This window comes from Gadus chalcogrammus, chromosome 17, assembly GCF_026213295.1.
Source record: "Gadus chalcogrammus isolate NIFS_2021 chromosome 17, NIFS_Gcha_1.0, whole genome shotgun sequence".
Lineage (NCBI taxonomy): Eukaryota > Metazoa > Chordata > Actinopteri > Gadiformes > Gadidae > Gadus > Gadus chalcogrammus.
In genome coordinates, this window is record NC_079428.1 from 6,624,012 (window position 1) to 6,650,446 (window position 26,435).

A 26,435-nucleotide genomic window follows, 5' to 3' on the forward strand; every position below is an offset into this window, starting at 1 on the left:
GACCACGTTGAATCATGCAAGAATAAACTGTGATTATTCTAGAGGCATTACATTAAAGGTGACATATTATACAACCTTAGACCACCTGCCCAGTGGACTGTAGCAAACGTTGCTCAACTATCTTTTATACATCTAGGTGGACACGCCCACTTGTGATGTCAGAAGAGGCAGATTTTCAAAACGTCTTGTAACGGCTAATCACACTCACACCTGGTGATATAATAGGTCACCTTTAACAAGCAGGGTTATGCTTTATTCATTCAACCAAGTCAGGTCAGTGAATCAGGACATTTTCTCCCCCCCCCCCCCCCCTTTAACCTCTCCCACCCGGTATCACCTGCTGGGGGGTCTGTGAAGACGCAGCGCGGGGTGGACGGGGGGGAGGCGGCGATGGTGTAGGAGGGGAAGGAGAAGTTGGCCACCGCACAGTAGTGCTGCCCGGGCACCAGGCCAGAGAACTGCACGTCCGACTCCACCTCCTGGCTCCAGACCGTGCGCCTCTGCCCCAACACCAACATCACACCACACCAACATCACCGTAGGGCCGGGGGCGATAGAGACAGAGTTGTTGTTGCATGTTGCAGAATGAATTGAGGATTCAATGCTTTAACTAAACCACATCCTCTTCTTCCACTGACCACAACACACACACACACACACACACACACACACACACACACACACACACACACACACACACACACACACACACACACACACACACACACACACACTAGAAAAGTTCTGACAGAGGAGCTTTTATATTAAGAGAGAGCATGGTCTGCAATGGTACGTTCCACTCATGGTCATGCATCTTGGGCCAGAGGTGTGTTGGCCTGTATCTTTGTTATCCAGCTAGAATATCTGCCCCACTCCCAACCCTCACTTTAAAGTTGGCCTAAATGTAAGCCAGATTGATGCAGAAAATACTTGGCAAACAAAAAGTCCTGTAATGAAATAACCCCTCCAATAAAAGAGGCTAAAGGTATTAACCGATTACATTTACATAGCATTTGCATTAAATGTAAATGTAACCAAAATAATGCAACATCTCAACACCAACACACAATAGGGACGCCCATTTAAAACCAGGATGGTAATGCTCGCCATATACCTTGTAGTCGGAGGGATTCAATTGGTTGTACACAGTCACTGAGGTCCAGGGGTTGATTAATTCGGAGAGAGGGCAGCAGATCCCTCGAGAGCACCTCCTGTTGGCCGCACAGGGAAACTGCACCCGCACGCTCAACCGATCGCCGTCCAGGTACAGGGAGACGGACGGAGCGCTGAACGCTGGTTGGAGGGGTTCAGAGATAAGAGCGAACACGGGTAGGCTATGTTGTTGTACTATTTGCCACCGGACTATGAAAGCCAAGTCCTAGGCCTAATTACGGAGATATATGTAAATATATATATTTATTTATTTATTTAATACATAATATAATGCACCAGAAAGATATTCAGACTTTTGAACCCCTTAATTGTTTGCCCTTCGGCAGCTCCTCGGACCGACCGAAGTCGCTGTAGTCGAACTTCACCGGCTCGCTCCAGGCCGTGGTGGTGGGAGAGCCGTCGGTGACGTCATCACGGAGGCCCAGACGGATCATGTTGTACAGGTCAAAGTGGAAGAAAGCCTGGGAGAGGTCGCAGCTCTGAGAGGAGATCCACACGCACCACGCCACGTCCTTCCAGGGATCCCTATGAGACCAAACACAGACGCGCGGAGTAGGCCATGGAACGCGCACGTGCTCGCACGCAGAAATACAAACAAACACAATGTAGACCCAAGGAGAGTATCATTAATCTATCGGGACATAATAAGCCCTAAATGAAAATAAATAAATAATCAGATATGCAGATGAATATAGGGGACATAAATTGTAGTCATCGCAGAACTAGACCGAAAGTAAATGAAAAGGTTTCTGTGTCAAGTTCAATTTGATGAAATGGTAGGCAGCCTTAAAGTACACCACCATAGAATGGATAGATGGATAAAAGGTAAAAGATGGATAGATAACGTATTACTTTCAGTAGGTCCTATACATCTTTATAAGCAAACGATTAGTCTCAAGGTAATTGTTTACTTGATGACAGAGTTGTAAAAAATTATATATTTCGATGGGGAATAGATGCATTGAGGGGATAAGGCTATAGCTGGCTCGTAGATGAGACTGACCCCTGTGTCTTGGTCTGCACCGTGTAGGCGGCATTAGGGCTGGCTCCGGGACAATCCCACCGCAGGAGGCATCCTAAGTCCAGGGAATCCACCTTCGTGCTGCAGAGTGACCCAGCAGCCGTCCATATTGGCGTGACTGGGGGGGTTAGTTCGCACGAAACCACAACACCAAAATAGAACACACACACACGGTTCAGACGCTGATTGACTCGTCTGTCACTACGGTTGTAGCCGAACGCACGCATGTTGGTTTACATGAAAAGACGCGGTGCGTTAGGCGATCTCACTGTATGTATAATCGTTAACTTGCAGTCAATTAACTAAAGAGTAGCCTAAAAAGTGATGTTTTTGTAAAGCATAAGTATACTCATGATTGGGATGGGCCTACTTGCTTAAATTCGTAAAATAATATATTTTTTGCAGGCCTATGATAAACACTCACCGGTGATGAGCAGGGTTAGAGTGACACACAGTCCCATCGGAGCACGCTGTCGGACGGCCCAGTTGAGTGCCATGAACCGGGCTGCTGCAGAGGGGGACCTTCCGTCAAGGGTCGAGCACTTCCAAAGCGAAAACAATCTATTCTCTGAAATGCCAACGCGCAGACGGGATGAGTCAAGCGGCATCGCCGGCATCCGATTTGATAGGACGCCCGCACGTGTGTGTGCGCAACCGTGCCCGCACGTGCGCGCAGGGACGAGATAAGGAGCTAATTGAAGCGTGGATATTTAGTAAGAGAGAGGAAAGGTTGTAAGCGCCTTAGGGCGGACGGGACAAAGAGCTAAGTGTTAAAGAGGACCCAGACAGCTTGGTGTCTTACCAGTGACTGTTAAGACAATTACATTTTTGGTTTGGTTTATTTGGAAAGTGTAAATGAACAATGATAAGTCTCAAAACAATACAATTTAGAGTCTATATTCTTTATTTAATTACATCTTTAAATAACAATCTGTACATCTCGTGGAAATTATAGGTCTCTGACCATTCTTTTCATTCACCAAATAATTGCGAATATGTTTCCGTATCGCGATAACAAAAAGTAATACAGCCGAAGTGCTCACCAGGCAACCGGAGAAATGATAGGCCTACAGCAAAACAAACAAGAGAATGCGACACACACACACACACGCACACACACACCTCTTCTTTCATACCAAAACATCTCATCGGCAGTACATCATTCACCTTGTAAAAAAAACACAAAAGCTTTTTTTTTTCTCCCTCCATGACATCGTCCCCCCCTCCGTTAATACTCGACTATCAGGCCTTTATCACAGAGGCGTTCCAGTAACAGCGAACACAGGTGGAGCTCATCACGTTAACAACCACTGTAGGCATACCAGTGCCCACTATTCAAGTCAAGAGACGCGCCTGTGTCCGCCGCTACTGGAATACCAAAGACCTACATCAACATTCTTCGTCACTCATGATTTTTTTTTTCAATTTTTCTATTTAAATCTTTCAGTCGTTCAGCAGTTTTACAGCACGGGAACATTCAGGTAAGGGGTCTTATTATATTCATTTTTTACGAGCGTCTTCTTTTTCATGCTAACACGACTAGCCGTCGTGCGTCTCGGCGTGCTGCACTTTCCGACGCGACATCCGAGTTCATAGCGCCCCTTGCCCAGCAGAGGGCGCTACAAAGCCACCAACGGCCGCTGCGCCACAAACCTACAAGCGGTCTATGGCGCAATCCTAAGCCAAAAGTGGCCTCTTCTCCCCTTTCCTTGCCCCCCCCCCCCCCCGCCTTCTATATTATAGAGCAGTGACTCTTTGCTCATCACAGGGAGACGGGAGCAGTTGGAAATACTCAAATCATTCAGTAAATAAGTGGACTGACCCCGTCGGCCCAGCAGCCAGACTCAATGTCATCCACCTCCTCCTCCATCGCTGGAAACTTAAGGTGTGTGTGTGTGTGTGTGTGTGTGTGTGTGTGTGTGTGTGTGTGTGTGTGTGTGTGTGTGTGTGTGTGTGTGTGTGTGTGTGTGTGTGTGTGTGTGGTAGTATTGCTGGGTTAAAATCAGTGCAAACATCTCAAAGAGAAGAACCCCACTAGAACCACCCGGCCGGCAGTGTGTGGCGAGGGAGGGGGGGGAGGGGGGTGTCACTATGTCTGGGCGCCGGGCAGCACGAGTCCCGGCTCCGGGCTGGTCTTCTTGGTCTGGGTGGGGGCGGGGCTAGAGGAGGGGGAGTGGCCCTTGGAGCCGGCGTGCAGCAGGCCCCGCGTGCTGGCGCTCCGCTCGCCGTTCAGGTTCTTGTAGGGGTTCCGGCGGGGCGCCGTCGCCGTCGACGATGCCCGCATACACAGCGAGGGGAAGCGCAGGCCCGCCAGGCAGCAGCCCGGACAGGAAATGACCTCGTCCTGGTCGGGGGAGTGGCCGCCGGCCGAGCCGAATGGCGAGGCGCCGGCGGGGTCGTAGCCCTCGTCGTCGTAGCCGTTGTACGACGGTGGCGGCGAGCGGTAGCCGTTGGCGTTGCCACGGGCGACGGCGGGCGCCCAGGCCAGCGGGCGGCCCACCACCACGTTGTTGTTGTCGTGGGCCGGGGGGAGGAGGGGGAGGCCCCCGCCGCCCTTGGGGCCGTTGGAGAGCCAGCTGCCGTGGAACGGGGGTGGGGTGGGGGGGGGGGGACCGCCGCCCAGCGTGTCCGGGGAGCTGGTGCAGTCCATAGGCTCCTCCTCCTCCTCCTCCTCCTTGTCCGTCAGCTCCAGGGTCAGCATCTCCGAGGGCAACGGGAGACCCGAGTCGTTGACCGAGTCGCAGGCGGTCTTCGACGCCAGCAGCGCCTCCTCTTCGTCAGCCGTCCGTCGCCCCTCCCCCTCCTCCTCCTTCCCGGTCTCCCGGCGGCGGTCCGCCCGGGCGCTGGGGGCAGGGGGCAGGGGGGTGGAGGTGAGGTTGGGCGGGGGCGTGCACGGCAGGGACAGGCAGCGGCGGTGCCTGCGGGCCGGGGTCCCGCCCCCCACGCCGTCGGCGGGGTCGTCGTGCAGCGGCGGCGGCAGGGCGAAGGTCAGCGAGATGACCGACTTGGAGGGCGTGTCGAACAGCTTGATCTTGCCGCCCTGCAGGTCCTTGCGCTGGGAGAAGGGGTTGACCCGCCCGCAGCCAGGGACCGCCAGGGCCCCCGGGGCGGGGGGCGTGGCCGGGGGGCACAGCATGTCCGACTTGCTGCGGGAGAGGCGGGCGTCGGTGGGCGGGCATAGCGAGCCCCGACGGGATGGAGGACCAATCGCAGGCGAGCAGGCTGGAAGTGAAAGAAGAGAGGTTGGAGTGGGGCCGAGGTGACTCAGTAGGAGGGCTCGGACTACAGAGAGGGAAGGTACGGCCTGCGGCGTCTGCTGCAGAGCTAGCTGGGAGTCAGGGACGCATTGAACTTCCCATTGACATTTAAAAAAAAGATAGATACACTAGAGTTGTATTTTGAAGCTGAACTACAACAGTGATGACCCATTTAAAACAAAGAAATACGCTATGAATTACCCTCAAAAGCAGGCGTAACGTGTGGGTTTGCTAAAGGGGAAACTTGTGTCCAGAAAACGTCTTCCAAACCAACGCTTTTCTTTTTTTTACAATATATAGACTAATGTAATCCTCCTTAAAAAAGCTTTATGGGGAACAAATATGCAATTCACCCGAGAACTGGAACGAACCAGCACACACAGACACACAGACACACAGACACACACAGACACACACAGACACACACAGACACACACAGACACACAACTTACTGGAGGTGTCGCAGCGCGCGGCCGGTCCGTCTGCGGGCGCCGCCCCCGCCTCCCTGCGCTCCAGCTGGGCTGCGATCTCGGCAAACGACGGCCTCAGCGCCGCGCTCATCTGTCAGAGGAGAGGGGGGGGGGGGTCCACGTTGCCATGGTTACGTTTAGAGTCCTCATGAGAAACGCAGAGAGGCATTTGTGTACAGCGTGATCCATACACGGCAAACATCAACGCAGCATTGTGGTGGAGATGATGAGCCAGGGAGATTTGGGAGAAGAGGGGGGGGGGGGGGACCTACATTGCAGCAGGTGACGGCTAGCTCCAGGAAGTCTGGGGGACAGTCGCCCACCATGTGCTGGAAGGTGTCCACGTCCAGGCCAAAGTCCTGCAGAGGAACAGGCAGACGAGGTTAACACACGTACCCTGTCTGTCTCTCTGTCTGTTTGTGGTTTCCTGTGAGCAAGAAACCGGCGGTTTTGTGCGAAAATCCCCGTTTGTGGCTTGAAAAACAAGAACGACAAACATACAGGAAGTTACCGCATTAATTTCCCCAGAGAGGTATTAATGTCCTATGAACAGGTCCAATTCAAAATGCATACAATTTTGGAAACTCAAAAAGTGATTAGAATTCCTCTGCGTTATAGATCTAGACTTTAATTTTAACTCTCCTCCAACTAGTGGCTGTCAGATACAACCAATAGCAACACCTCAATGTCCATAGAGACATAGGCGGCCGCTGAGAAATGCACACCGCTTGAGGTGACAAACAACAAACAAAGACTCCTGGAAATGCATTGATTTCATTGTGTCTGATCCCTACAGGGTACCTCTGTTCTGGGCAGGAAGTCAGGGTCAGCCTGCACCCTGGCGATGACCTCACACAGGATGATGCCGAATGCGAACACGTCCACCTGGACAGGTGAGAGAGAAACACACACACACACACAGGTTAAAAAGGATGAGGAGTCCTGTGATTGGCTTATACTTCCGCTCAGGGAATACATTGACGACTTGCTCTCATAAAATCATCCATCGATAGATGCTATGAACATAGACCCTGTAAACAGACCCTGGTCATCGTGGGCCACACAGGGGTCACTCGTTAGGCTAATTATAGGTCTGCTCCCTAAATACTCCCTTTATACATAGTTTGGTGTACTAGTCTAGTGCCCTGTCAGAAGGAGCAGAGCCACCTGGGCCGACTCTGTGCTGGGAGTGTTGCGCAATAGCAGGAAGAACACATTGTGTCAAAGTGTGAACCGCGTTGACTGCGTGCTCGTGAACTCACAAGTTCATCCTCCCGAGAACGACTAGCGAGAACTTCCGCCCCCTGAGAGCACAAGTCTGTCCTCTGCATTCTTGGTATTGAGAGATCGTCTGGGTGATAAAGACGTCCGACAATTACCTTCTCGTTGTACGCCTCCCATCGGAGCACTTCCGGGGCCATCCAGTAGGGGGAGCCGACCACGGAGAGATGCTCCTGCTCCCCGGACTCGCTGGAGTGGGGACGAACAGAAAGGAGAGTGAGGACAGAACAACAGACTGATCCATGAGGAGGGCTCTCCTGAAAACCTTGTCCTCACACAATTTCGTATACATTTTGTAGAATGCGTTGACACGCTGCGAAGAACAAAAGGGGAATAAGAGAAGGGCCGCGGCATCATCCCGCTGAAATATGCATGCAGTTGCGCACGTGTCGCTGCGCACGTGTGCATCTCTCTCCTCAGATGACCCTGGAGTGTTTTTATAAACGAAACAACTTCTGTTTTTTGTGTAGAGAAATCGGAAGGAACACATTGTGCACTGAAAGTCACGTGCACTTTGTCGACATCAACACACACACATAGACGTGTGTGCACACACACACACACACACACACACACACACCCCCCCCCCCCTTCTGGCAAACACTTCCTGTGTGTGTGTGTGTGTGTGTGTGTGTGTGTGTGTGTGTGTGTGTGTGTGTGTGTGTGTGTGTGTGTGTGTGTGTGTGTGTGTGTGTGTGTGTGTGTCCCATCTGCCACTGTGGGGCAGAGAGTGACAAATGGTCGGAAGCACGAGGCAGACTGGAGAGAAGGAAAGCAAGCAAGAAAGGAAGGGAAATAAAGGGAGGAGATTGAGGCCGTTGATGTGACACCAGAGAAGAGGACTGGATGGGGGAGAGAGAAAGGGGGGAGGAGAGAGTGGAGTGGGGTGTTGGAGAGAAACATTGGGAGGAGAGAAAGAGGGGCGTGGAATAGTTTGACCATATTAGGAGTCTTTTCCAAAAAAAAAAAAAAATCATCTCCCGCCCCCCCCATCCTCCTACCGTGCCAAAACACAAGGCTTGAACTCCAAACACACAGGGTCGTCCTCACACACGCACACGGCTGTTTGACCAGGACGTTACACAAACACGCCCTCGAAAATATAGCGGAAATCCCTTCAATGGCCGGCATTCAACGACCACGTCTTTTGCCAGAGTAGGTAAACAAAGACCACAAACAACAGCCCCGGGTCCCTGTTGCACTGCAACAAGTGTGTGGGAACACACACACACACACACTTGAGTAAAGACAAGGTTGGCATGAAATAAAGAGAAACACTATAGGTTCATACAAGTGTGTGTAAGTGCGTGCCTGTGAGTTTGTGGTCCTGTCTGATTTGTGTGCACGGCCAGGTTACAGTGGCAGCGGCCTCACCTCAGAAACAGCAAGGTGCCAACTGAATGACCCCACACACACACACACACACACACACACACACACACACACACACACACACACACACACACACACACACACACACACACACACACACACACACACACACACACACACACACACACACACACACACACACACACACACACCATGTTCGGTGTTCAAGAGAGAAGGTCAAAGTTCAAGTGATACACACACCATGCAATTTGTTCGGACTTTAACGCTTTGTGACCGTGTGTGTGCACGTCTTTCCGTGCACAGTGCGTTCCTTTTATAAGCCTTTTCTTTGGGGGAGGTGCAGTGTTTGTCTTGGGGGGGGGGGGGCTCACTAAAACCATGCATGGCTTTCCTTGGGCAGGGGGCAGATTTATGTCTTCCCTGTATCGGTGTCCACTCAGCTTGTGTTGAGGTGCGGTCGCCTGCCGCCGTGTTTAGACGGCAGAGAGCCAGGGGGAGAGGACAGCCCTGGTGCAAAAACACTTTAGCAGGCTGCAAACCGCCAGGCGGGCTGCACTGCCTGGTTGTCGTCGAGGCCCAGGAACAGGCAGAGCACCGCACAGTTTTACTGTTTTACTGCAAACTGTAGATTAGCGGCATTTTTTAAAAAGCCTCCCAACGACGTCGGACGTTTTTCGTAATTAATATCCTTCTTCTACTCTGGGTGTGCAACGACGCTGCTCAGCGACAGCCAGCCAACCGCTTGGTTCCTGTTGATAACATTGACCGAGCAGCCGCCCCCAGCTGTTAGCCAGCGTCTGTCCGGGCGTACATCACACTTGCTGGGTAATGAAATACACGCTTCAAGTGATGGGTTAGTAGGCGAGGAAGGGGGAGGGGGGGTTATTAAAAGGTCAAGGCACACACAAGCACGCACAAACACGTTCCAGGGGTTATGGTTATTGAATAGTTGCACATATACATAAGTTATATGGGGGGGGGGGGGGGGGGGGTAGTGAAACAAAGTAACATATTGCTCTGGGTAATGAGATTGTCCTGGGATCCTCCTGAAGAGCGAGAAAGTGAGTGAGTGTTTGAGTGAGAAAGAAATATACTCGACACATGAGGAAGAGGGATGGAGGGAGGGCACAAGAAGCAGAGCAGAGAGAAACGGGAGCGAGGAGAAGTCCCAACAGACTGCTGGCTATTATCTAATCGGTCGTGGTGTGTATGTGTGTGTGTGTGTGTGTGTGTGTGTGTGTGTGTGTGGAGACTGTACCTGTACTCTGGTATCTTCTCCGCCAAGCCAAAGTCCCCGACCACGGCCGAGCAGGCACCGTTCTCCCAGCACACCAGGCAGTTCTGCACCCAAAATAAATACAACACGCGTCACGCCGACCATGATTTAGCACCAACACTGCAGCTGGAGATGCGCGTGTGCGTGTGCGTGTGCGTGCGTGTGTGTGCGTGTGCATTTCCTAATAAGGGCAAGTTCATTTGAGCGTGTGGTATGCACTTCCTCCCACTCGCGTTTCATCTTTTGACCTTTGACCTCATTTGTTCCAATTTAAACTCGGCGCCGATAGTCTTTTACAGCATGTCCTCACTGCCAACCATCTAGTTCACTCCCACACATCCCCGGGGGGGGGGTCATAGTGCAAGTCTGGTGGTTTTAATGCTTGACCAATACACTGTCTTCAGCCAATACCGATCGATTCACCTCTGCTGCGTCAATAAGCGACAACCAGCCTCATAACGGTGATGAGCTTACCCTCTAACTGAGGGGTCATCGTAGGACAAACACAGGGGTCGCTCATAACACTAATTAAGGGTCTTCTCCTCCGATGCACATTGACCAAGCCTGTGAAGGGGACTGACAAATACGTGCACGTCACGAGCTTAGTCAAAGCCCCCGAGCCCTGGTTCATACTAGGAGCGGACCAACAACGGGCCACATGTCCTGAGACCCCCTGCTGGAACCCCGGTGCAACACGTAGACTAATTCACTTTGGAAATTCACTTTCCGAAAACACTACAAGGGCAACAAAGGTGTGTTGAGGGGTCATGGTCACGGGGGGGGGGTCTACCTTGGAGGTGAGGTCCCGGTGGAAGATGCCCTTGCTGTGGAGGTACTCCAGGCCACGGGCGACGTCCAGGGCCAGGCCCAGGCGCACCCCCCAGGGGAGAGGCGTCTCGCTCTCCAGGAGCTGCTCCAGGTTCCCGCCGTTGATGTACTGCGAGGGAGCCAGAGGCACAGAGACGTCAGACCCGTCAGCAACTTTATTTCCCTTTTTGCATCATAAAACAACCAAGATGTTTCTGCTATCATTGTCTAAAAGGCGTAAAAAGAAAATACATTTTTTCAGATCAATGTGCTTTATGTATTTCAAAGTGAAGTACTAAACTTCAGTCCTGCAGTATTTGCCAATTTCCGACATATTTCAGGCGGCGTATAGTTTGAGTCATCGTCCACTTTTTTGTCGTTCTTGAGTCGAGCCCCGAGACGGGACGGGACCCCCGGTTGGAAGCAAGGCTCTGCTCTGAAGAACCGTCTGGCACAGACGGTCTTTTTCCTGCTCCCTCAGTGAAAGGCCATCGACCCAGATCAATCTCATCCCAGTGACGGCCAGCATCCACCTCACTCTGCACAATCCATCTCTTTCCCAGTCTTGTTTTCAAACCGCCCCTTGTGCTAATCTCTTTACCAATCCCACTCTACGGTCGCCGTGGAAACAACCCAACTCATATCCTAACGAGGTGGAGGTCGACGTCTGAGCTCGCTGAACCTAGAGATCAATCCACTCTATTTTCCAAGAGTCCGGCCCCCATCTGGGTCTACTATGAAGAGAAGGGCGGAGCTACAAGGGCGGGGCTAATGTCACGCAGTATGCCGATTGGCTGACGGGAATGTAGCCTTACCTCCGTCAGGGCGTGGAGCTGGCCCTCGTGGACGCACACGCCGATAAACCTGGAGGGACAGACAGACAGACGAGGAAGATGGCAAAACCCGATGAGAATGAAAAAGGAGGTAGTTACACAGGCACAGTTGGCCGTCCCTGAAACCAGTGCAAACGTGATGGTATGAGCGTCCAAACTGATAATAAGAATTGTATAAAGTCATGAATTTGTGTGTGCCAAGAAAGTCTCTCTCAGTCTTTCTGGCGCATGCATCGATTGTCAAAGCAAAATCAAATCGCTCGATCACAATATAAAAACGTCCAGCCATCCATTAGCCCTAATTAATATTTATGCGCAAACATGTTGAATTATGCAATGGGGTCTATTTTTTATCTGGATACACAATCTAGATTTGACAGCCACGGTCTGGAGCATCAACAGTATCATAGGGGCTTTACCTGGAAAAAAAACGGAAACTGAAATAACCCCAGTGCATTGTGGGTCACCTGAGTATGTTGGGGTGGGAGAGGCGGTTCATGAGCTGCACCTCCCGGAGCATGTTGGCCTTGTTGCTGGCCATGGTGTTCACCTTCAGGGCCATCACCTGCCCTGTCACCCGGTGCTGCACCTGCGCACAAAAAAAAAAAAACCCACCCCAACCATTACCTGGACGAACTAAAAACCAGCGAGGAGCGATTCACTTCTAATGTAATCCAGTGGTGGATAAAATGATTGGAGAAGTGTTATTGAATATAATCCAAAACGCTGACTTTGCAAATCAGTGTGTGTGTGTGTGCGTGTGCGTGTGTGTTGGGTTATAAATGGGTAGTTATGTCGCAATATAAAATGGTAGAGTGCAGTGTTTGCGCAATGGCTTCTTGATGTGTGCGCATGTGTGTAATCTCAAAATCAAGAATCGTTTCCCCAAATGTATTCCGATATCAACAACATGTTTACATCAGTTAAACCACCAGGGATGTAGAGAGGCAGAGAGAAATTGGAGGGAAGATGTACAGAGATGTGGTAAAAAGAGAGAGGATGAGCAGTGAGAGAGATAAGGAAGGAGAGGAAGTGAGAGGAAGTGAGCTGGAGTGGGGACATGAGGTCAGTTTGACTACGGAACAGATCAGACAGACCAGAGAAAAGCCACAAAGCCTACTAAAGCATCTCTCACGCACGCACACACGCTTTAAGCCTTTAGGCTCTGGCCTAGAAATGACACATAGAATACAAGTCTCATTCATAACATAGCATGAACATCTTCTGCACACACACTATCTTTTCCATTATCAAGCCCAGGGGTTCTCAAAGTTTTGACAGCTGAGGGCCAATTTAGGAACCCAAAATTTGACTGAGGGCCGCCAAAGGAAAAAAGATTAGGCGGGAATCGCCGTCAGCATCCCAGTGGTGAAAAGAACATTGCACCGTGGACCTCTGGGAGTGAGGTCCAGTGAGGTCTAAATCACGAAACTGAGGATGTAACAGGATTGAAAGCTAGAGAGAGTCGACTTTTCTCTTGATGTTTACATTTTTCTGTATGTCATTGTGGGCCGCCAGGAATGTTTCTGCGGGCCGCCATTGGCCTGCGGGCCGCACTTTGAGAACCAATGATCTAGCCCCACCACGAAATTCATTAAAGAGCATTAGTCACACGTTTACTGTGAATCAGAAAGGCAGAGCTCCCCAACTTGTTTCAACAGGTCCATAAAACGATGACTGTAGTTTGTGATTCCTCCATCAGGACCAGTCGCAGCTTTGCTATGTTCACGACACAATTCCTAAACGCATTCATTATCATTTGTATTATAACTTGATACAGTTGTCCAGAAGGCTGACAGTACATGTAAACTGATGTAACTCTGTGTTCATTTCACCGCATACACACGCGCGCGAAGAACACGCATACAGCGTACTGATAGACATGTACACTGCTGTTGTTTTTGGACCAGTGGCATCACATTTACGGGGACACACACTCACGCACGCACACGCCCACTGCTGTTGTTTTTGGACCTGTGGCATCATAACATCTACAGTCAGCAACAACCAGACTCCCTTCAGCTGGGTTGTGTGTTGGTATGTTGTCGTAGGTCTCCCGGGAGAAGGTGTCAATTTGTGGTTTGCAGTAGTGTTTGTTTATGTGTCGACACAGTTCTGAACAGGGCGTTTGTTTTTTTTCCCAGAATACCTAGTCTCAAAAACGCATGCGCCCTGGTTCTGTGTTCCTAAGCAGAAAGACACAGAAAACACAACCAGGTCCGCTTGCTTAGTGAAGCACGGCTTGCTTAAGAACACAGCCTGCTCCCTCGGAGACGAGGCTTGAGCCGAGCCAACGATTCTGAGTCTTAAGCAAAAAGCCAAATCGGTTGCACCGCAAGTCCCTCAAAAATTCTACGTGTGGCAACAATGTCAGTGCCAGGGCTCTTTCAGTACAACCCGACAGCAAGTTCAGTGTTCTCCCCGGGCTGACGAGAGCGAGAGAGGTGGGGGGATGACATTGCCGTCGGTCACCAGGTACCAAAAGGCCCCGCCCCTCGTTCATGTTTCATGGTCGTCATAGTAGCACAGCACTTTAATTCAGACGTCCGAGACTAGAGCAAAAATATAATAACAATTGAAAAAATTTGGCAACATAAATAAATGATGATCCAAGAGGTTTAAACTTGGTACCATGCACAAGCAAATCCTGTGCAGATTCGGTGACTGCGTGGTGTGTGTGTGTTCCTTCCAAGTTGATCTTCATAGTAAAGTCTTCCTCTAAAGGTTGCGTGCATCTGGGACAAGCAAACGACCCCAATGGAGACGGGACGTTTTATACGGGTCGGTAGAAATATAGGCGAGCGAGCACCTGCTCACATGCACACCATGCCCATAGTCTAGAAGCGCGCGCGTGTGTGTGTGTGTGTGTATGCGTGTGCATGTGGGGTGACTCACTCACACGCGATCACTTCAAGCCCTGTGGTTGCGCAACATCACTAAGTCAGTCACTCTCCCGCCCACCAGAACACTGCAGGAGCCCACAGCAAACAAACCAACCACTGCAGGTCAAATCTAAGCACTCCCTATCTCCATCTCTCCCTCTCTCCCTCTCCCTCTCCCTCCTTCCTGTGGAAAATAGTAAATACACAACGTCACGTACGTCAGGATACATAATCAGGAGATCGAGTCAATAAGATACACTCTGGTACGTTTAGAGGCATCACAGCAGTTCATAAAGAGCTCATACATTAGACTCAGGGTACCCTTGGTCTCACAAGACAGATCAAAGGACAGCGACAGAGAAAGCGAGAAGGAAGGAGGGAGGGGGGGGGGGGGAGAGAGGGGGGAGAGAGAGAGGGAAAGAGAGGGCAGGTTGAAGCATGTCAGGCTAGTGGGGACACTAACAGTGTGTCGTCTCTACAAAAACATATTTTGGACGCCTCCCACACTGGCTAGAGGCTTCGCCATTAGGCCAACATTAACACACACACACACACACACACACACACACACACACTTTATCAAGTGAAACAAATTGTGCAAGTCTAGCAAAACTTCCCTTTTCTAACGTCTAAAAACATGCACATGCCACAAGGCCTGCCAAACACCAACCGTTCACATGCTGCCGTGCACAACATAAAACGACACACAAACAAACACATTTTTTTGTTCAGACATCCATTCCACAGCCATCCTCCTCCCCCCTTCCTCCTCCTCCTTATTTACCTTTGATTGAACAGAACTCAATTCAACAGATCCCCAGCAGTGGGGGAGCCTCAATAGACAGCCCCCCTCACTCTGTGTCTGCACTCTGCAACAAAAGCGCACTCTGCGCACATGGTTTGAACTTCACCCAAGAACAACAGTTTAAAAAGCCAGTAGGGTCTTTGTCAGAAGATGAATAGCAAGGTTACGTTTACTGAACTTAAGGGGAAAAGGGGGGGGGGGGGGGGGAGATGACACCTCAAGTAACCCCTACCTGCGTCATCTGTGACGACCTGCATATAAATAGCATTCCCTCCAAGTCACTGTAGATAAAAGCGACATGACTAAACGAGAGCGCTGGACGGAGACCCCCAGCCCTGTCCTGTGGGAACCCGACCTGCCGTCTATTGCCGCAGCCACTTTAGTGCTAGTCCAGCGTAGCCAATAGTGTGCCGCGCAGCTCAACAGGTTGATGTCACAGGCAGCTGACACACACACACACACACACACTGTTGTAAGCATGGAGGTTCCAAATTGTGTGCCTCCTGGCGATGACACAAAGTCATTAAAAGCTGACGGAGCCCACCTCCTCCGCTCTTCCCGTTGTGGGAACAAGGCTCTAACTCAGATAATCACCGCCTGTAGGATAATTACCGGGCTGATGACTTCATGTTTGGGGTACAACGCGTGACTCACACTCGCACACAAAATAAATCCGCCACTAGGTTTCTCTTGCCATTTTGACAAAGACAATGACAACAACAACAACAAACCAGGACTGACAACGCACGCAGGCAAAACGAGGACTCCGGTGACAACACTTGATCGGCAGATTGCTCCTTGGGTGTTCCGACTTTTGCGGAGGGTAAACCATTAACTTTTTATTGGCGAGTTGGCACACTCTGCCCTGAATGTTAGCCATAAATATCAGCCTCGTACCAACAGATAAGAGCAGCCCTTCACGTTATTAGCAGAGTGTGTGAACCAGGTTTACTCAGTACCACCAAGGAAGTGAAAAGGGCTGCGACTACGAGGAGGACAACACACTCAGGCCCTCCTTCCCTCGATGCGTTTAGGCCGATCTGAATTAACTATGTATTTAGTTTGGATGAAAATGCCTTAATTGTTCAAAATCACCGTGGTATGTGGGTCTGTAATGGCCCATTTATGGATCAGGATGATTCATCCGTGGGTCTGATTCCATAAAACCCATTTGGGTGGTTTCAGATGCATTACAGCCGCTCATAAGTGGGCTACATTTATTATATTAAATTAATTTTCAAGTCCATTGGCAACGTCCCCCGTCTCGACCCTAGTGCTTTCAATACATCACTGTCATTTTATTATCATTCTGATCGCTTATGAAATACCTTGCCTGCATTCAACTACTGTCAGAACTTGTTGATAACCAAATTGAAGAGGCCAATATTTCAATATCAGAGATTTGGAACAGAAAAATAATATCAATAGAATGTCCCAACTGTCATTTAAAGCTGCAATGTCATTGAATATTAGTTAAAAAAAACTTGAAAGATGTATACCATTATCACCAAATTCATTCACCGAAACACTTACAAAATTGCCCTTAATGAAAATCCATCAATGAAAATCCTTCAAACGCGATAACCCATCTTGTTGGTTGAGATTGCACTTTGTGCAACATCATCTTTAGGGATTATTGCCAAGCAACCTTGTTAGTTTACATAATCAGCAGTTTTTGAGCTGCCAGTTAAAACTCTTTAGTGTAACGCTCTTTGCTCTAGTCTAGACTGATCATTATATCGATTTGCCCTCAGGTAAAACAATATCTGTACCTAAACAAATAGGAATTCACTTGTGATCAGGTGCCAGTTCTTCTAAAAAACAAGGTCACAAGGAGAACCATTCTTAGTACCTGTTTGATCCCAGACCAAAATAAGCACAAGAAAGAACAAGAATGTTTAGAGAAATAATTGAAAAAAAAATTAAAAGGGGAATTGACATGCACCCTCTTCCACTCCAGCCTATAGGAGGGCTGTGTGTTTGGAGGAGGGTTTCCTTCCGATACGGGACAACAGCCCAGTGGCGGGGAGGGCGGGCGGCTGCCCTCGGCGCCTTGTTTAGCAGATCCATTGATGTAGGGAGCGCCACAGCAGAACAGAGACTTCCATTTTCAAACGGGAACAGGGCCCGGTTTCAGCGCTCAACACTTTGAAGTGACCCCCCCTGTGTGTGTGTGTGTGTGTGTGTGTGTGTGTGTGTGTGTGTGTGTGTGTGTGTGTGTGTGTGTGTGTGTGTGTGTGTGTGTGTGTGTGTGTGTGTCTTGGCCACAAGCTGCAAACCCAATTAGATCAATCACAGAGAGGTCGCTTGGTGCAGTCGGACTGTTGCTACATCATCGCCCCTCTCCCCTCCACACTGCAGATGCACCCATAAGAGGGACAAGACAGCAATCAATCCTCCACAATTACAAAACCATTTCATTAAGCCATCGCACTTGTCGCGTGAGTGTTGACCGCAGATTGCAGTGAAGCGGATCCACTTTGCGAACACATTTGCATTTATATGGTCGCTATCTGAACGATAACAACCAGAACGATCGCAGCCAGAAGGCCAATCAAAGAACAAGTAGCATCTTGACAGCGCGGCCGCAAAGCGACTCTGTGACATTTGCATGCTCATTGGCCATTCAAAATGGGCAAAGTTACTGCCGGCGCTCAATGAAAGGCCTGTTGTGAAGGCGTTGGTTGCGTTCCTGACGTAGCCATGTGGCTATTCTTCACCGGCATGAATAATAAAACGTGACTCCTCTGAAGGAAGGGTAGTTTGAGAAGTTTTCCTTCTTTCTTCGTGGCAGGGAAGTTGAAGTGAGTGATTCACCATCACGAGGTATGGTGGGTTAAAAAATCACAAGGGGAAATCTTTTAATACTTGGGGAATGTCTGAAAATACCATCCCTACCAAGTGAACGGCATAATTACATTGAGTTTAGTGAAGCTGTATCATGTGGGAAAATGTAATCCCACAGTAAATAAAGAGGACGGTACATTAGTCATATCCCTGGATCCTTCTGAAACATGACGAGAAGCCATCCAAACTCTCCTTTTGGCCGGTTCAACCTGAAAAACCTCAACCCAAATATCATCTCTGCTTATACTTTCATGCCTTTTTGGAGAACACAAAAAACAAAAACTAAGGCAAATCCAAGTCTCAGCGGATTGGGTGAGCCTTTGGTATTTCTCAAGACAAAGTGCTACTGGAAAGCCAAGACCAACCCCGTTGCATGACATCCGTCTGGAGAAGCTGTCCTCCGTTCCCCTGCGACTCCATTATTCGGTTTAGTCGCTGGTCAAAGGGTGCTTATCGAATCATGATATCAAAAGCCGCCGCCATTATCGAGTGGTTCATCACCCTCTGGAAAGTGCTAATCAAATCATAAAAACAATAGCAATAGGTTCCACAGATACTTTGAATACCTCAAAACAGCTGTGATTATGCAGTGGTCCCGCCCCTTTGGAAGGTACCAATCAAATCATAACAATAGGTATCCACAGATACTCTGAATACCTGAGGACAGCTGCCATTGGTCTCGTCTCTCTGGAAGGTGCTAATCTAATCATAATAACAATAATGGCCGACATTATCGCCTGCCCCGTGCCGTGCCGTGCCGTTGCCCCCCCCCCCCTCCCCTCTTCTGGAAGGTGCTTGTCGTCTTCTTTGGACTGGCGGCGGCGATGATGACGCCACGAGTAACGGGAGCCGTACCGGTTGCCCCCGGCTACCCGGTGTCAGGTGGCGCCTCGTTCACGTGCCCCCAGATCTACCTGCCCCGGCGGTATCCCTTTACACACACACACACACACACACACACACACACACACACACACACACACACACACACACACACACACACACACAGTCCCCATAGAAACCAATTGTGGAAACTGATCGGAAGTAGGGATGGAGGGAGAGGAGTTTTGAAGATGTGTGACCAATCCACCACAATAAACAACCTTACTTCAGTACCGTTGTACCAAATCACTTCCAATACATGTGCTATAACCTTCAGCCCGTTTCCCACGGCCAAGGTAAATAAGTGGGAGGAGGAGGAAGCAGGATGTTTCCAAACTGCAAATGTAACTGACTCGTACAGGAACGAAAAAATAACAACAAACGAATCAAGCCAGGACTCACCTTGAACACCTCGGAGAAGAACCCAGCGCCGATCTTCTCGCAGGTGAAGTCGTCTATCCGGGCCAGGCTGGACACCGCGCTGCGTAGAGCCCGGTACGAGGAGGGTCGGACCCGGTTTGGGCCGTGGACGCTGTGGATGGGCGGTTCTGCCCCGTCCAGGTCCGAGTCGAGCCTCTCCATGTCGCACGAGCAACAGAACGGGAGGTGGAGGAAAAGCAGGAGGAGGAGGAACTGGACGTGTGCGCAGTTCAAAAAACAGCCCGGCTCCTGTTGACACAGTCCATGTCGCTCAGTTCTCGGGGTCTCCCGCGGGAGTCAAGCAAAGTATTCCCCAGTGGGGGCTTCTTTAGGGGGATACCAGAGTCGTGGTGCAATACCGTGAAGGCCCGTGTCCGAGTTGCTCAACACCAAAAAAAGGAAAAAGAGAAAAGTACCGTCTGCACCCGACCGCTTGGTAGGCCTATTCCGAAGACCCGAGACCGCTACATTGCGGCATCGTTCACCGGGGGTGCAAGTCCTTTCGATTCGCTCATGGGCTGAGGCAGGGGAACGCTTTGGCCGGGTGGGTTATTCCGCAGACTCGTTTTTCTAACTGCGCAGGCTGCTGCTGCTGGCACCGGCGTCTCAGCAGCAGTCGCTTGGGTTTCCTCCGGTTGCCTCTTGCAGTGGAAGGCACGAGGACGAGCCCTCCCGATCTACCAATTGCAAGCCCCCGTTCCCCGTGCACTTGCACAGAGCTGCAAATAGACGAATAAAGACACACGCACACAAACCATGTCGTAAAGATATTAAATATAATGCAAGGATATCTTTGTGTTTGGGGCACAGGCCATTCGTCAGGTTATCTGCGGGGCAGTGATGATAACGGGCCGTATAGGCAACGCGATATCTCCACACACACACACACACACACACACACACACACACACACACACACACACACACACACACACACACACACACACACACACACACACACACACACACACACACACACACACACACACACACACACACACACACACACCGTGCAGCAGCTGTCTATCGTGGTAGATACGGCCGCAGTCGGACCTCCCACCGGTCCATTAATTATATATACGTCCAAGTAAGAGTTGTAACACGCAACATGCCTCAGATTCTGCGAAAACCTCACGCAGGCATCAGAAGACACGGGGAACCACGGGGGGAAAACCGCTGACACACAACTGCACCTACATCGAGCCGTAAAACACATGCATGACATGGATGCTTACCTGCACTTTGGTCGTAAAACAGAAATGTCCAATAGAGCTGTTGCAAGGCCGCCGGCGTCTGCAGCCGATATCCGCTCTCGTATCCGGTTGGGGTTCATGTATTGCTAACGGTTTGCCTTACTTGTTCGTTCGTTCTCTTCAGCGACCCAACCGTTCGACAATCTTCCCCGGTTTCGTTTCGTACCTCCCGTCCCCCTCCTCTCTGCGGCTCGTAGCGAAGAAGGAAGCTGAGCTTCGACTTCAGGCGCTCTTTATTGGTCGAGCGCTGCTGGGCGGGACCCACGTGACCGCCGCCAAGGAGCACCTGTGTGGGGGCACCGATGTTGGCATAATAAGGGGGAGTTATCATAGAATAAAAGGCGTCCGTCCCCCTACTACGGCGTTCAAACCGATATGTGGGTATTAGGTGACGGACGCTGGCGCGTATGACTCTCCAGCGACGTCACACATCAGGTCTGCTATGTCATCCTTACAATAAGTAAATAAAAACGATCAAAAGGATACAATTGTATCATCATATCGTATCTGCTTCAACAGGAATTCAGATATGCTTGCTCTCTCTCTTTTTGTCTTTCTCCTGCACCCTCTCTCCATTTATTTTCTCTCTCTCTCTCTCTCTCTCTCTCTCTCTCTCTCTCTCTCTCTCTCATAGTCTGATTTTGCCACTTTATTATTCATGATAGAGTTTATTGGATCTAGTCATTCAAAGACACCTAGGCCTACCATATATTATTCAGCCCTCATGCCTATTAATTCACCACGCTTCAATTGATTTATTCATCTATGTTTATCCACCCTAAATTGTCCCTTGTGTGCTTCCGTACCGAACTACTTGTGCCCTCAGGAACCTTCTAGGTGGCCCATGGGTTTCCCTTTTACAGACACTGGTCACGTCGGCTAGCTATCCCTAAACCGTGAACCAACAGCAAAACAATTGGCCCACACGTCAACTATTAACCAAGGTTCAAGATTCAAGATTCAAGACTTGGTAACATGCATATACAAGAAATGCAGTGAAATGAAAAGTTGCTGTGCCTGCAGAGAATGTGCAACATTCAAAATGTGAAATATTAAAATAAGGTGACAAATAGAATAAAAATAAGAAAAAAATAATAATTAAAACAATTATCCCAATATAGAATAAAAAAAAGAATAGATATATATAGCACCCTGGCAGACCAATACAGGTGAGGGTCAGGATTACCCTGCCTAGAGTCCCTCTAAAGATGCGTATATCAAGCGTTAAAGACTGATCAAGAGATCAAACGTCTGATTGAGTGAGCCTGGAATTGGAACAGGTCCTCCAGCAAGCTTATTCTCAAAGTACCATGCTGCATTTATTCATGTTCATTCAAAGGAATGTCATTTTGGATTATTCCGCTTTGATAATGGCCTCTTTTGTGTCTTATCCCGATGTGTGTCAATGGAGCATTTGTTTTTTAACAAATTAATTTATTTATTTGTATATGTGACACTGCTCTAGATTGTGTGTGTGTGTGTGTGTGTGTGTGTGTGTGTGTGTGTGTGTGTGTGTGTGTGTGTGTGTGTGTGTGTCTGTGCGGAGATTGCACGTGTGTATTTGTGCACGTGTGTATGTCTGTATGTTTGTGCATGTGTTTGTGCACGTGTGTTTGTGTGCTTGTGTATGTGTGTGTGTGTGTGTGCGTGCGTGTGTGTGTGTTAGCGTGTGTGTGTCCCCTGTGCATCCCTGTGCTGAAAAGGTGAGATAATCCTTCTATCTAAATCAATACCAGCCTCTCTCCCACATTCTGCCAGCTCTCACTACCACAGCTCTCCCAGCATGACAGAGCAAAGAATTATAAAAAAAATAAAACGTTTGCTCTGATCAATACCCTCTATTGTGCGCCGACTCGAGGCCCATCTGGGAGACACGGAGGCCTCCCCACACGCACAGACACACACATGCCTTTCAGGCCTCCCTTCGTTGGGCTACGTCTGTATAACACCCCCTCCTCTTCGAGTACCTCCTTGGTTTTTATTTTCTTTAAAGACATGCCAATCTTCGTGTACTGTCCTCGCTCCTGGTGTTGGAAGTCATCGATCGATTGGAAATTCAGGGGCAGACTTCGGTGTTCGTCCCAAATTGGACCCAACGCTCGCAATTTGAGAGTAGAATCGATGCAGCACTCGCTACACCACCACTATCACCACAAAATAGTTATCCCGAGATACAGGCACGCCGAAGTCAAGGACAATGTACTCGATGTTGGCAACTCAGTGCAACAACAACAACCATATAAATCAATACTAAAATCACACACAGCCTTACCGAAGTACAAATTTGAATCCCAAAGTGACAACATATTATTTTCAACCCTGCTCGGGAAAACCTTCCTCAAAAGCCTTCTTCTGTGCACGACCATCGGTTCGACCACACCCCAGTACCTTTCATCAAGTGGTTTAGAATCCAGGAATGAATTGCTTCTTGTGTAAAGTTAAACAGAATCAGGCGCATGTGTGTCCAATTTGGTGCCTGAATCCATCCTGCAAAAATCTATAGCCCCAACCCCTTCCCCCATCACCACCACTACCAACACCCCCCCCCCCCCCCCCACCCAACCTCCTGCACCATCCGTCCCCCAGCTGACTCTCTCTTCCCTGGTACAAGAGCCCCCACCTCATTACCATCCCCTGACCAGCACCGCACTGCCTGGCCCAGGGGCCGCATGGGGGGCCGGAGCGACCCAGGCAGGGGGTCTGGGTTAGAGGGGGGCAAGTGGCGGTGTTGGGGGGGGGGGGGGGGGGGTTTGGAGGCTCTAATTGGGTTGGAGTGCACCAGCTGTTTCACATGCCCGCTCATCCCCAAAGGAGGAGAGGAGCTGGGGAGCGGGGGGAATGGAGGGGGGGGGGGGGGGGGATGCCACATGGTCATCCCCTCCCCCCTCACACACACACACACACACACACACACACACACACACACACACACACACACACACATCCTCCAGCCCTTCCGCTCCTGCCAAAGTGGATGAAGATGCCTGCTGAAGAGATCAATGGTCATGATGATGGTGTTGCTGCTACACACACACACACACACACACACACAAATATACACACACACCATACACACGTGCATACACAAACACACACACACACACACGCACACACACACACACACACACACACACACACACACAATGTGGTGAAGATGACAGTGACCGGAGCATACTCACAAATGGAGGAAAATCAGAAGAATAAATGCATATTTACATCAAGCACAAACACACACACACACACACACACACACACACACCTTAGCCCCGAGAGACCCACTTCAGCCGAGCCCCCCAGGGCCATAGAGGGGTCTGTAAAGTAAATACTCCCCCCTCCTCTTCCCGCCCCATTAGAGAATAGTAAAGTTAATCAGTATCCACTTGGAGATTAGTTTACTTAAACCAGATAGGCTCTTTGTTTCATGATCTGATTAAAGAGCAAATTAATTGCCTGTTAGTCCGACATGCATCAGATCCGCTTTTATTTTGCAAATCTCTGAGCTTTTGTTCAGGAGAAGGGAGATTGGATTGAACGGATCCGAGCTACCGGAGAAGGCCTCCATCCCAAATCCTGCTCCAGCTCCTCTTACACTATGTTGGAGTAGAAAAGCAGAAATTGTGCTGGTATGGGAATAATTAACTGCAGTAAGCTAGTTGTGGGTGAGTTATCTGGAACACGATAAGAGCAAAGAAGCAGGGAATCATTAGGTGTTTTGCGTTTGTGTGTGTGTCTTGCTCTCCCGCATGCGCGTGCGTGATTGTGAAAGGGAGAGTATCGGGCCCAGCTGCCCGTAGATATAATAGAATAGAATAGAATAGAATAGAATAGAATAGAAAGCTTTATTGTCTAACCATACTAACTATAATCTGACCAGATCTGAAATTTACATCAGGGCATGTATTCGAGAAAGCGATTAAGATGCCATTAAACTTGCCGGACCGAACACAATAAATTCCAATGTAAGAGAAGATAGGCTATCAATATGAGGCCTAAGGTTATTTGTTCAATAGGTTACATGTAATACCTTCCATGTCCTACAGAGGTCCTCAGTGCGCCCCCTCTGGAGCAGACCATCTGCATTCCGCGGCATTGTAGTCAACTGCTTTTGCAATTAGTGAATCAGGAGGTCTGCTTTCAGTGTAACGAATGAGAGTAAATCAATTGGCATTCCGAAATTGTGTTAGTTATGTTTGGTGTTTCTGAGTTTGGAACTCTTTTCTGTCTCTTTTTATGACCACATGACAATAAAATAGGTTGTTGATACTCGTCTTGACACGCAAAGTTCCCCTGATTTCCAGAAATCTTTACGCCTGTCTCGGCACGTCCCGAAGTTTTTCCTCTGCCTGAGGCTCGTTAAGTGGTTTCAATTTACAACTGGGGATTGAGATGTCTCTGTCTCCACATTCTTAAGGCCTCCTAAACCAGAATTATAAGTAGACCTAATCTACAAACATTGGAATTTTTGGTTGTTTCCAAATTAATCTTTGCTTTCTTAATGGGTATGATGGTAGGAAAATTATTATTCCATCTCATAAAATATATAATCACACAAGACATGAATGGCCTGTGGGGCATAATAAGTGATGATAATATAATGATGTTGAGGCTGATAGTTATAACAATAAAGTTTTCTGACGACTCTGTCATCGTGTTTCGTGTGTATATTCAAGGACTGGTACACAAATAAAATATTACACAAATAGAAGCACAATCAGAACAGAGATCTCGGCACTTTGATTAAGGACATGGACAAGGCGCAAGCTTCATTAGGATGTTTTCTGTAGAAAACCCATTCCCATGTTCTTTTATTGTAGGCTTCAACGTTTTGGGTGAACATTTAGTAAACCAGTTTTGTTGAATGGAGCCTCACATTCATCTTCGTAAGCAAGTACGGGACACTTTCCCTCAAAAATAGAAACAGATTGAGAGGCAATGTCAACGTATGGTGCAAAATTGCCAGCGGAACCTCGAATGACCCTCCCCATTCAAGTGTAGGACTTTGATGAAAGCCCGGTCAATCTCGGCTGATCCTAGCCCCCCGCAAGGGTTCTAATGCTTCTGTCTGGACCCAGACACAATCTGGCCAAGGGGTAGGACCAATAAACCTAAAACAGATTTTCCCTGCTGCCATTTACCTTTTAAATAACTCAATATGTATTTAGTATTGTACTTATACTTAATTGTTTGTCCGTTGGTTGTGGGTTTACTGCTGGCTATACTACATTGCCCCTCTGTGAAAACCATTGGGCACCAATTCCACCAATCAGGGATAAGATACACGAAGTGTCATCAATACAGCACACGCACTACCCTTTGGAGCGTCTGTCTGAAGTTGATATGGCTGTAGGAGCTACTGTAGTGTAGTGTACCCCTTTTACAAGAAAGGTTTTCAGAGGTAAAGGTAGGCCTATACACCAAGATATGTTAATTGGTGTTTATCTGTTTAGCCCAGATTCAGACGAGTTGTTTAGTCAAGATTCAATATCCTTTGACTGCATCTATGAACTTGCAGCGCAATACCCCCTCTCCTGTCCATGTGAGGGGAATGCACTTAATTACTTTTCAACGATTTCCGATGTGTTTAGAATCTTTTTGAGTGCAATTGAATGGATGGGCCTATCGACATGCACATGCTAACCCAGCGATCTCCCCTTCTGGACGCTGATGAAGGATGAATTGTAAGAAAATAGGGATTTCGCTTGCACGCATTAATGAAGCTTTATGTCAGAGAGAAAAATAGCTTACTGAGATGCCAGAGAACATAATATCCGTCATGTGACTGGGCAGATTCTGCAACGCATCCTAGATGCATCCTTTGAAAACGGCTGCACAAAGAATATGCGTCATGTCGCTTATAGTAGCAGACATCTGCTAC

At 49.1% G+C, this 26,435-nt stretch overlaps 2 protein-coding genes across 2 annotated transcripts; both read right to left on the bottom strand.

Moving 5' to 3' along the window:
• Window positions 1–806: 806 nt before the first annotated feature.
• si:dkeyp-75h12.7 (uncharacterized) lies at window positions 807–2,884 on the bottom strand. The gene is made up of 5 exons (XM_056576198.1): window positions 2,619–2,884; window positions 2,177–2,312; window positions 1,514–1,698; window positions 1,115–1,293; window positions 807–842 (listed from the first exon to the last, which is right to left on the bottom strand). The coding sequence occupies exons 1-5, from the start codon at window positions 2,809–2,811 to the stop codon at window positions 807–809; spliced, it is 729 nt and encodes a 242-aa protein (XP_056432173.1). The 5' UTR covers window positions 2,812–2,884.
• On the bottom strand, window positions 2,877–20,764 carry tesk1b (testis associated actin remodelling kinase 1b). Its single transcript, XM_056575431.1, has 11 exons — window positions 20,543–20,764; window positions 19,290–20,026; window positions 11,939–12,060; window positions 11,454–11,502; window positions 10,622–10,768; window positions 9,814–9,896; window positions 7,301–7,391; window positions 6,723–6,806; window positions 6,194–6,280; window positions 5,904–6,012; window positions 2,877–5,416 (listed from the first exon to the last, which is right to left on the bottom strand). Exons 2-11 carry the CDS (start codon window positions 19,467–19,469, stop codon window positions 4,284–4,286), a joined length of 2,085 nt encoding a protein of 694 aa, XP_056431406.1. The 5' UTR covers window positions 19,470–20,026; window positions 20,543–20,764; the 3' UTR covers window positions 2,877–4,283.
• Between the last annotated feature and the right edge of the window lie 5,671 nt (window positions 20,765–26,435).